Here is a 12,447-nt window from a genome sequence, read left to right as displayed (position 1 = left end):
ACCTGTTCACTCCCACTGTTCTTTTCCGGAATCCCAGAGGCTGTCTGTCACAACTTACCTCATCCATGATAAAGACTGGTGATGACTTTCCCTAGGAATAGGTAAGACAAAAGCAGGAAGCATTTGAATTGTCTTGCCACCACAGGGGAGTTCATGAAGTCTTATATGGTGTTTCTCTTCAAGGGACTTCACAGTTGCCCACAAAGGATTCTTAACTCTAGAAAGCTCTATTGGCCACTGTCCCTCGGCACACGCCCTCTGAATGCTCAGGAGTGCTGCTCTGAATGTATTTGCTTTACACAGCTGCAGCAAACCTAACTGCACCACCACCACCACACCTTTAATAATGTTCCTGGTCCTCCGAGACAGAACTTGAGAAAGAGCAAGAAGCACTTGAAACAAAGACTATTGATTTCCTTAAACATTCCTCCCCCAAAATACTGACGCTGGAGAGTTTGGGTAAAATAAAACCCTATGATTAAAATCTCAGCATGAGTTCCTGCACACCTCCAGTGCTTACTACTTCCACACATGAGTGCTGCTGGTTATGTGTGTACATGAGAAAGAGGGTGAGAGACAGATGGAAGTCTGACTAAGAAAGAACAGCATCAGGTCCCTGAAGGATCTCTTGTTGCTACTTAATCTCTGTGCAATGAGTAAAATTCCAAGAAGCACTTCTCTGGTTCATGTCTCTAGAAGTATCACACCTTTTTTCAAAGCAAGCATACTGTCTCTTATAAAAATTAACAAGCTCATAAAGCATTTCTTCACTAAATAGTTGGGTATGTTTGGCTTACGGTATTTTGAGTACCTAGCAGTACAGTGGGACCTCTGATTACGTACTTAATTCATTCTGTAACCTGAAACTGTTCTTAACCTCTTTAGCTAATGGGGCCTCCCGCTGCTGCCGCACGATTTCTGTTCTCATCCTGAGGCAAAGTTCTTAACCCGAGGTACTATTTCTGGGTTAGCGGAGTCTGTAACCTGAAGCATCTGTAACCTGAAGCACCACTGTAGTATTGTGAGATCCCTAGAACTCTGCCATTATGGCCTTTTCTAAATGGATAGAGTACAGCGATATACCCCTTGCTATTGGCAACAGAGCCTTGGGTTGAACATCCTCAAAATAAGATTTTTTTTCTTTAAAAAAATAATTTCCCACTTAGCTCTCATTGCATTAGCCTTTGCCGATGAATCACTCTGCTGTGCTGAGCTACACCAAGCAGGGAGAATGTTCTGGGAGGATAGTCTTTAAATAAGAACTGACTGTTTTTACGCAGTTCTGTTGGAAATGAATTAAGAGTACCCCATTAGGGTAGCATTAACAAGGAAAACATGATGAACAAGAGATAGCCCTGTGCTGTGTTTCCACCGTTTTAGGCTTTTATCAGTAGCCTTTGAATAAACATTTGATATTGGCCCATTAGGGAAAAGATCAATAAACACTGTAGTGCTTTAGCTACCCAGTGTTGGTTTCAAGTGTTGCTATCTGCATTGCAGGCTCTCTGTGTATAGCATTAGCTAAGAAGATCAGAGAATAAGAACAATGAACATAGTATTCCTGTGCTATGTAAACCTTTCAGTGTTATAAAAATGAGCAGGTGTGTGTTTACAGCGGGGGGGGGGGGAATCTTGGGGTATGTCCTTCGCATTTTTAAAAATCTGCTTAATAATACTCAGCTATTTTTTCCAGGATCAAGCCCACTGGAAGCAACAGATGGATTTATTTCCAGATGTGAAAGATAAAACCTGAGCATATGCTGCTCTTTGCCCTCAAATCTGCAGTTTACTGCAGCAAGCAGATTTGAAGCCAATAGCAGCCAGGGAAAGGTGATTTTCAGCTGGAAATTCTCATGGGAACACAAGCTACCTTGTGGCCTCACTGTTTTATTTTTATTTTTCCAAGAGGTTTTATTTTTCCAAAGTGGCTGATTTTTGAAAGCATTAAGAGCATCACATATGGTTTGTTTCATGGGACCATGTCCATAGTCTTCACATAGCTGAGAAAGAAGCAGAACTGTGGTTTGTTTACTGGAATAAAGATTTTACTTCACTGGCCTCAAGTGATTTACTGTTTGTGCTGCTGACCTATGCCTAAAATCCATGGAGCCTCCTGGCTGTACTGCTGTTCTTCCTTGCAGTTCTTACCTGTTCACTGCAGACCTTGTCCCCCATCTCTCTTTCTCTCTGATGTGATGGAGCAAAAAAACAAGTGAATAGACAATGGCAACAATGAGGAGGAGGAGGAGGAGGAGGCGATGAGCCCCCTCAGAAAGGGAGGCCCACTGAAACCATTTACCCAAGGACCCCCAAAATTTAGAACTGGCACTGCCAAATGTTTTATTTGGTCAATAGGCAGGAGAACATTTGGAGGAGCGATTTTGATTGGGAAGGTAGTCCAAGGGGAAAGTTACTGATCTTAGCTGATTTATAACCCCCACCCTCCTTCTTAGGGATGTAGATGGCGCTGTGGGTTAAACCACAGAGCCTAGGACTTGCAGATCAGAAGGACGGCAGTTCGAATCCCCGTGACGGGGTGAGCTCCCGTTGCTCGGTCCCTGCTCCTGCCAACCTAGCAGTTCAAAAGCACGTCAAAGTGCAAGTAGATAAATAGGTACCACTCTGGCGGGAAGGTAAACGGTGTTTCCGTGCGTTGCTCTGGTTCGCCAGAAGCAGCTTTGTCATGCTGGCCACATGACCCGGAAGCTGTATGCCGGCTCCCTTGGCCAATAAAGCGAGATAAGCGCCGCAACCCCAGAGTCGGTCACAACTGGACCTAACGGTCAGGGGTCCCTTTACCTTTACCCTCCACCTTGCTGGTCTTAGTTGATTTGTAGCTCCACATGCCTAGATTTCAGGGCAGGGGCGGGGACATTTACAGTTTGGCCCTCAGAAAGCTTCAGGAACTACGAGCTATGGGGATCTCGAATGGCAATTTCTCAATATCACCGAGGGATAGTGGTTGAAATAAAATTGTAGTGGAAGATATGGCATCTGACTCTAAATAGAGTCAGCGCCATTGGGTCAAGGCGAGTAAGAAGGTGACATAGTGGATAAAAAACCAGATTTGCATGTTTTCTTGCAATTGCCAAACAGATGGCTTCTGAGAAGCCTGCAAGCAGGACCAGAGCTCTGAAAAACATTCCCCGGTTGTGAGTCCTAGCAACTGGCACTCAAAATCATACGGCCTTTGATAGGGGAGATAGAACATGACCACTGATAGCCTTATCCTCCATGAATTTGTCTACACTTATTTTGAAGCCCTCCAAGCTGTTGGCTATCACTACTTCTTGTTGGAGAAAATTCCATAGTTTACATGCTGTGTGAAGAAGGCCTTTCTTTTTGTGTGTGTCAGGGCAGGACTTTGGGGCAGTTGGCCAGGGCTCCTCTCAGGAGAATGAGCAGGAGGGCCCCTAAATGCAGCAAGGCTGAAGTTTATAGCATGTTATTCTTTGAAGGAGAATTATTTGAAAATGATTTACAGATGGTATTTAACTCTGAGGTTCGCCAGAAGCAGCTTAGTCATGCTGGCCACATGACCCGGAAGCTGTATGCCGGCTCCTTCGACCAATAAAGCGAGATGAGCACCACAACCCCAGAGTCGGCCACGACTGGACCTAACGGTCAGGGGTCCCTTTACTTTTAGACTTGCTAAGATGTATAAGACTGAATCAGATAAGTGTTGGAGATGCAATGAGGTTGAGGGTAGGTTCTTTCATATGTGGTGGGCCGGTAAAAAAGTATTGGGAAATAATTTATAATGAATTGAAAAAAATGTTGAAAAGTACTTGCCTTTTTGTCCTTTTTGTTGAGGATAATTCAGATGGAAATTCCAATGTGTCAAAAAAGGCTATTTATGTATGCCACTACAGTGGTACCTCGGGTTAAGTACTTAATTCATTCCAGACGTCTGTTCTTAACCTGAAACTGTTCTTAACCTGAAACACCACTTTAGCTAATGGGGCCTCCTGCTGCCGCTGCGCCGCCGGAGCACGATTTCTGTTCTCATCCTGAAGCAAAGTTCTTAACCCGAGGTACTATTTCTGGGTTAGCGGAGTCTGTAACCTGAAGCATATGTAACCTGAGGTACCACTGTACTGTGGCCCATGTTTTGTTAGCCCCAAAACGGAAAACGAGCGAGGTCCCAACTAAAGAAAAATGGCAGTTTAAACTGATGGAATATGTGCAGCTTGCTGACCTAACATACAGAATAAAAGAACAAGAAGAACATACATTTAAAGAAGATTGGGAAATGTTTCTTGAATATATGGGAGCAAACTCTACACTTGAAAACATTTGCAGCTTTGAGATAAATTCAACAGTGTAAACAAGTTTTGATGTACGTATTCATGGAATACTGAATGGTTTACTTTATGTAAAATATGCAGGGATTTATGATATGCAAACTGAACCATGGAAAGAGAAGAAGGGAAGTCACTGACATTTTAAGGTTGTTTAAATGAATATTTTAAATTGTAAAATAGAAGATTTAATAAAAATTACACACACACACACAAATGGGGATATAGGACTATTAAGTCCCATTACTTACCAGCACCATTGATTGTGGGGGTGGGGGAGAGTACTCGATACAGAGTTATAATTTTTGGTTACATCATGCACAGGCACAGAGGAATTTATCCTAAACAACCCATAAGGAAAGAGGATTTTTTATTATTTACCGCACTGTGTCAAGCATGGCATGGAGAACTGTGTATCACAAATTTCCATGAAATGAACATGCATGTGGAGGAGTGGTGGAAATCACGAATTCCTTTCACCTCATTTAGTTCAGCTGTGTAGGCAGGCAGCTGTCATGCAGCTGAATTAAAACAAAGCAAAACACCCCACTTGTTGGAACTTTCAATAGAACAAGGAAACTGGTACTGTGTGCTTTCCATCACTGCACAATATATTCTTTCAGAGGCACATGTTTTGTTGTTGCCCATTCATGAGTAAAACAGCAGATTTGTTATCCTATGTGGACACAACCTAGTCTGCCAACATCACTTGGGAATTATTAAAAGCTGTCATGCTTTTCAAACAAACCACCCACTTTTGGTCTCGGTGTTCCACCTTACACAAGTTCCCCTTTTGCAAAAACCATTAGTGCACGCTGGTCCCCCTGTGATGCCACTATGACGAGATATGTTCGTGGGCAATGTGAAAAAGCAGGGGAAGAGGGGAACCAAACCAAAAGTGATGTAGTTCTTGTGTAATGGTTGGGTCTCTCCCACAGAAGCGAGACAACTCCGGCAGCAATTAACTCAGGTTTATTGCTCAAAACACACAAATCACTCTGGAGCTCAGTCTCTCAGCGTCTGCTTCCAAATTAGCTGTTGCCGAGTCTGAGTCCCGCCCCTTCCTCTTCCCACTTTCAAAGCCCCACTTACACTTCCTTTCCTGTTCACGCCTCTCATTAATCCCACGCGTCTTGGGATAGGCTATTTCCGGTGGCCCTCCCTCTGAGTCCAAGCTTAAACTGTCAGTCTGTGTCTTCTCCCTGGAACTCCCCCCTTCCTTCCCCTTGTTCTCAGAGCTCAGGCATCTACTGCAACTTGGCTGCTCCTCCTTTGTTCCACATTCCTGCCTCATTACCTCCTCCTGTCTCTTCAAGCTCTCCCCCTCTGTCAGCAATGGGGCGCCGCTGACATCTTGTGACATTCAGGCCAGCAGTGTTCCATGTCAGCAAGGGAAGAATTAATCAGACACAGGAACTTGAATATTCAGTAACTAGTGGAAGTCAGTATCCATGTAATAGCAACTGAGAGAGAGAGAATGGGACTATGTGCTGAAGATGTATTTGGGAGACCACAGTATATCTCTTTGCGGTCTATGTATTTCACTTTCAGTGGGACTCCTATGCAGGTTGTACCTGTATAACAGCAGGGACTTTGTCTCCATTGGAGTGAATGGCAACTTTCTATGGTACCCACACAGGAACACTATTAGAGCCAGGAGCAATCCTGCCTCTGTTCCTCAATCACAGCAAAGAGACACGAGGTTGGTTTGGTCCTCACCTATATCCCAGGTTGAACGCCATTTACTTGGTCTCATAAACTCTGCAAGGGCCTCTGAAAACAAAGCTGCTGTCATGCCTCTCTGCATAGCTCCATTCTGGGTTCAGTACAATTATGGTACAGTACAATACCAAGAGGGACGTGGGTGGCACTGTGAGTTAAACCACAGAGCCTAGGGCTCGCCGATCAGAAGGTGGCAACAATGAGGAGGAGGAGAAAGGGAGGCCCACTGAAACCATTTACCCAAGGACCCCCAAAATTTAGAACTGGCACTGCCAAATGTTTTATTTGGTCAATAGGCAGGAGAACATTTGGAGGAGCGATTTTGATTGGGAAGGTAGTCCAAGGGGAAAGTTACTGCTCTTAGCTGATTTGTAACCCCCACCCTCCTTCTTAGGGATGTAGGTGGCGCTGTGGGTTAAACCACAGAGCCTAGGACTTGCAGATCAGAAGGTCGGCAGTTCGAATCCCCGTGACGGGGTGAGCTCCCGTTGCTCGGTCCCTGCTCCTGCCAACCTAGCAGTTCGAAAGCACGTCAAAGTGCAAGTAGATAAATAGGTAGTGCTCTGGCGGGAAGGTAAACGGCGTTTCCGTGCACTGCTCTGGTTCGCCAGAAGTGGCTTAGTCATGCTGGCCACATGACCCGGAAGCTGCACAATAAAGTCAGATGAGCGCCGCAACCCCAGAGTTGGCCACGACTGGACCTAATGGTCAAGGGCCCCTTTACCTTTACCTTACAATACCAAGACAGTGATGAAGAGATGGAATCCAGGAGTCAGTGGATGTAGCGATTCAAATTTTGGACTAAGACTTGAAAGACTCAGGTTCAAATCCCTGCTCAGCCATGAAATTAACTGAATAACCTTGGGCTAGTCATTATCTCTCAGACTGACCTACCTCCCAGAGTTGTGATGATGAAAAACAGGGTAACCACGTATTGGAGCTCCTTGGAAGGCAGGAGATAAATGAAATGAATAAATAAATAAATCATGATTATTATTTTTAAAGCCCCATTCCAAACATAAATAACACATAATGGACTCCTATATTATTATGCTAAATATATCTGTTCTTTCAAAAGCGCTAATAAAAATAAAAAAAATAAAAGACAGTATTGGCTACAGTAATATATGAGAAAGTAGCCAACCATATAAGTATTTAAAAGGAGAACCAGAATGTGCAACTGGTTTATTGTTTTAAAATGCTCCCTCCCCACCACTTCTTTCTTCCTCTGATATTTTTTCTGCATCAGTCAAGAAGCTGAAGAAATCCAGAGAAGTCCCGACTCCCCAGTATATGAGATTCGCTACCTTTGGGAAAGCAAAACAGCTTTAAATTTGCACACCGCATAATCAAATACTCCCCTCCTGTCTCTCATCTACTCCTACCCAGGCATAGAGCTATAACAGCAGCAACATCCCTTGCACACCTGTCATTTCAGGAAGTTGGCCAATCATTCTGGTAAATGAATAATTAACCGCACAGACAGCATTATGAAATCAGCATAATACATGTAAGGATTATGGAACAGACATCTAGCCAGGTAAGACTATTTTTAGTGTAGTTGTTTTGCTGGACTTGGTTTTGTAGTTCTTAGAATAACAGAGATTTCCGAGACTTACGTTATTGATTATAACTATGTTTGATCATAATTTCTAGCCCAGGGAGAACTATCAGTGATGATAAATTTATAAACACTGTCATTTTTCATACTGTTTTCCATGCTGTGGATTGATGCTGCTTATTTCACAGACTGGAACTCCTTGATCTTCCAGCTTCACATTCAATTTCCTAGACATTAGCCGATTTACACTTACTTGCATGTACATCGCTTCATTACTCTTGATTACTCAACACTTGATAACTGGTAGTTGGATGTGTAAACATCACTGAATTATTATTTTTTTATGTGACTTACTGAGTAATATGACAAAGAATCTTGTGGCATCTGAAAGATTAGCATAATTGTTGTAGCATAAACTTTCATGGACTCAAGACTGTCAGCTGCATCTTAAGTCTACCAAAGCCGTAGTAGATTTGTTAATCTTTAAGGTGCCACGAGATTCTTGGTTGCTTTTGCTGTCAGAGACTTAGCACAGCTACCCCTCTGGAATTAAGTAATACAAAATTTTGATCTGTGAAAACTCATTCACACATGCAAATTGCAATTGGCAACTGGTGGTACATTCAACAACTGATGAAAATGAGTGCCTTATACAGTGCTTGCTTAAATGTTTTTAAGTCCCTAGTAAGGTAGTTAGGACTGTAGCCATTTTCCTCTTACAATACTGAGAGATTCTTCTGAGCAAAATGGGAGTCATTTTCCCCATGTTTACTTTTGGCAGAAACCAGAAGCAGACTTTTGTGGAAGTACTGACACCCTCTTAGACACCATCCAAAGGACTCTAATCCCTGGAACCTTCCTTTTCATCCTGGTTGCGGGATTGCTGCTCAACGTCCCCATCATTTGGATCCTTGCTTTCCGCATGAAGCGCTGGAACAGGAGCACCGTTTTCCTCTGCAACTTGGTGTTTGCTGATATCATGTGGATCTTAACCCTTCCCTTCCTGATCTACTATCACCTAAACCAGCTGCACTGGACCTTTGGAGAGAGCTTCTGCAAGATTATACGGACTGCCTATCACCTGTGCTATTACTGCAGCATCCATTTTGTCACCTGCCTGGGCATGGACAGGTACTTGGCCATTGTCCACCCTCTGAAGTCCCTGTGGGTATTAAACAAACAACACTCCCTGCTGATTTCTTCTTCCATCTGGACAGTTACAGGACTGGTTAGCCTACCAGTTGTTTATGTTGCAGGCACCCAGGCATGCCCAAACAACAAAACAATTTGCTCCCTCTATGTATTTTCCAGCTCTACCTATATAACCCTCCCCCTGTCTGTGAGCTGCTCAGTTGCAGGGTGCTTACTTCCTTTCACTGCTATTTGTTACTGCTATTGCAGCAGCGTTAGGAAACTCCAAGATACTTGCTTCCAGCGCTTTCAGAAAAGGGAGAAACTCACCAAGCTCATGTATTCAGCCTTGGTCGTTTTTGCTCTTCTCTACTTCCCCTACCACGTCTCACGAAACACTTGCATCTTACTGAGAGCTGTACGGCCTTCTGCAACCCAGTCTATTCAGCATGCCGACACCTTGTTCCTTGTGGAGATGGCTATCTGCAGCCTGAACACCTGTATCAACCCTCTCTTCTGTTTCCTGGCCGGGGGAGACTTTCGAGAGGAGATCTGCAAATTAGCATCCTCCATCTGTATCATCAAACGCTGGAGGAATCGACAGCAAGTGGCATGTGTTTATCCCATATAGATCTTCTCCAAAACAAGGGTCTCCTTGACTGAAACAAATCACTTGCAATGAGCGACTGAGTGACCATCAATTGCTCTGAGTGTGTGCATGATAGCTAGCAATAAAAGTAGCAACAAAAATCTTACACTCTCTCCATCAGTAAGGACCTGCATATCAAAATCCTGAGCACTCAAAGTAAATTGGAAATATAGTCAGTTCCAAAGCTCATTTTTTCAGTATGAACACCGCAAAGCATTTATTATTCAAAACTTGTGGTAGCTTTAATTATTTCTGTACTGTACAGCTAAAAATTCAATACCTGTGCTGGTGATAGAGAAATAATCTACTGTTAATTTCCTAAAATGACCTTGTGGCTGGGTTCACAAAGTCTAATTGGGAGTAGAGAAATAAGAGGGTGGGGGAATGTTGGCTAAATACCCTTTGGCCACCTCACATGTAAGGTAAGTGCATCAGAAAGCCTACCATCCACCCATGAGAATCTCACTGAAATTATCTTTCCCATTTGATAATTTTTGGGTGCAAGTTAATGGATGGAGAATTCGAGAATTTTTGGACAAACCGCTAGTTCTGCCCCACCAATTATTTTCAGGCAAGAGAGCTCCAGTGCTCACATGACACTCCCCCCTCACCTTCAAAGACTTCTCAAGTTACTTAGAAAAGGAATCGCCTGCCTTGATCAAATTTTTGCTTAAAGTTTAGAAAATTCAAGGTGCTCTAAGGTATCCTGCAATACGTTATGAAGGCAGCACATATACTATGTTTCATTATGGGTGGTGCAATCCATTTTATGCCCCCTCATTACAGGAACAACTAATGCCGCTTGGTGAATGTAATTAGATGTTGCTCAGTTTTAAGCCTTTGCAGATGACTTGGTATTAACATTAGAAGAACCACTAACAAGTACCAAAGAGGTTATTGAGGAGATAGAACAATTTGGGCAAGTAGCAGGTTTTAAATTGAATAAAAAGAAGACTAAAATGTTAGTCAAAAATATGAAACAAGATTTGGTAGATATGTTGCAGCAACAGTTCGGTATAGAAGTGATTTAAAAAGTCAAAAATTTAGGGATATGGTTAACATCAAAGAATATAGACTTACAAAATAATTATACACCGGTGTGGAATGGAATTAAAAGAGATCTGGAATTATGGGAGAGGATGAAATTGTCATTTTGGGGAGGGATTTCTGTGATTAAAATGAATGTGCTATCAAAGATGTTATTTTTATTTCAATCAATTCCAATAATCAAGGGGGCAGCAATTTTTAAGGAATGGCAGAAGACAATTTCAAGATATATCTGGCAGGGAAAGAAACCAAGAATTCAATATAAGTTGTTAACAGATGTTAATGAAAGAGGGGACTTTGCTCTGCCAGACCTGAAGTTATATTATGAAGCAGCATGCCTCTGTTGGTTAAAGGAATGGATGTTGTTAGAAGATACAGAGTTGTTGGATTTGGAGGGTTATGATAATAGATTTGGTTGACACGCATATTTATGGTATAAGAAATCAAAAGTCCATAAAGGATTTGGTAACCATATATTCCAATGATCTCTATTTAAAACATGGGATAGGTATAAAAACCTATTAGAACGTAAAACACCATGGTGGTTATCCCCATTAGAAGCTATGAGTGTGAAATAGCTTTCTAATTTTATCATCAAATCCATTTTCTTTTAAGTCTTAGAAACAATGACTGTAAAATACTGTCTGAAATGTATAAACTACTTTGGAATTTCATTTGAAAGATGAAGAAGTAAAGTCAGTTATGATACATTGGGCCAAAGATTTTGGATATAATATACAGTTAGAAGATTGGGAGATATTGTGGAAAGAAGGAATAAAATTTACAGCATGTAATGCCCTGAAAGAAAATGTGATGAAAATGATGTGTAGATGGTATATTACACCAGTGAAGTTAGCTAAAATGTATAAGAGAAATAATAAATGTTGGAAATGTAAAGAAAAAGAAGGAACTTTTTACCACATGTGGTGGGAATGTAAAAAAGTAAAAAGCTTCTGGGAAATGATATATAATGAGATAAAAAAATGTTGAAACATACATTTTTAAAAAAACCAGAAGCATTTTTACTTGGTATTGTAAGTGATGATATTAACAGACAGGACAAAAAACTGTTTTTATATGCAACAACAGCAGCAATTGTACTGTTGGCACAGAAATGGAAACAAGAAGAATTACCGACGAAAGAAGAAAGGCAGACGAAATTAATGGACTATGCAGAATTAGACAAGATGACAGGAAGGATTAGAAACCTGCGGGACCAGAGAATCTCAGAAGACTGGAAGAAATATGTGAACTATTTGAAAAGCAACTGTAATCAACACATTGCGCTAGTAGGACTACAATAAGTTTTGTAAGAAGAAATATATGAAATATTGTAAGGAAGTTTATGATGAGAGAGTCAATAGATAAGATAATTAATAGCAATAGTGAAATTAAGAAATGTAAATTAAGTGGAAAAAATGGAAAATTTTCAGATGTGGTTGACGGAAGTCCAAAAAAATTGTACAAGATGTAACTTATGTTGAATGACTGTTGAAAATGATATATTAAAACACACACACACACATATATATATATGTTGCTCAGTCTTACTTTTCAAACTGCAATATGGATTTTAATTACCTGGATATTGCCATAAGTCAGAACTAACTTTCACGAGGTCAATGAAAAAAATATGTTGTAAACAAGAGGGATGTTTGTCAATTAAAAATATTTTGCTTTTTATAAAAACCCCAAACAAGAATTTGTTTCCTGCATGTCATTCCCCTGTTTGGAATTGAGAGAAGATGGATTTAGGAGGGTTCATTTAACACCACAGAAAAAGAGATGAAATAGAATGTGAAGCTTCTTCAGCATGTTTCAGATTTGAGAGTAGTGGAAGCAAGGAGATTTCAGTGAAGTAGTGTTAGGAGGAATGATGGGGCAAAGTTTCCCATGAGGTTTCATACCTTATTCACAATTAAATTGGGGGGGGCAGATATAGAGGAGGAACAGCCGCCATGTTGCTTTCCAGACACTGTTGGACAAGGACTCCACCATCCCTGATCATTGCCCTTGCTGGTAGAGGCAGCTGATAG

General features: G+C 41.6%; 1 protein-coding gene across 1 annotated transcript; it reads left to right on the top strand.

Moving 5' to 3' along the window:
- The first annotated feature begins 7,300 nt into the window (after positions 1 to 7,300).
- On the top strand, positions 7,301 to 10,012 carry LOC310674084 (P2Y purinoceptor 1-like). The gene is made up of 2 exons (XM_083432881.1): positions 7,301 to 7,563; positions 8,366 to 10,012. The coding sequence occupies exons 1-2, from the start codon at positions 7,543 to 7,545 to the stop codon at positions 9,344 to 9,346; spliced, it is 1,002 nt and encodes a 333-aa protein (XP_083289007.1). The 5' UTR covers positions 7,301 to 7,542; the 3' UTR covers positions 9,347 to 10,012.
- The last annotated feature ends 2,435 nt before the right edge of the window (positions 10,013 to 12,447 follow it).

This window comes from Podarcis tiliguerta (genome assembly GCF_965153285.1).
Source record: "Podarcis tiliguerta genome assembly, chromosome: 1".
In the NCBI taxonomy this organism is placed as follows: Eukaryota; Metazoa; Chordata; class Lepidosauria; order Squamata; family Lacertidae; genus Podarcis; species Podarcis tiliguerta.
This window is presented reverse-complemented; position numbering and strand designations above follow the sequence as displayed.

Bases quoted from the DNA above. Each gene is read 5' to 3' on its own strand.
- LOC310674084 (XM_083432881.1), top strand. From the start codon at position 7,543: ATGGAACAGACATCTAGCCAG. The intron at 7,564-8,365 runs GTAAGACTATTT...TACTTTTGGCAG, and splicing joins TGGAACAGACATCTAGCCAG to AAACCAGAAGCAGACTTTTG.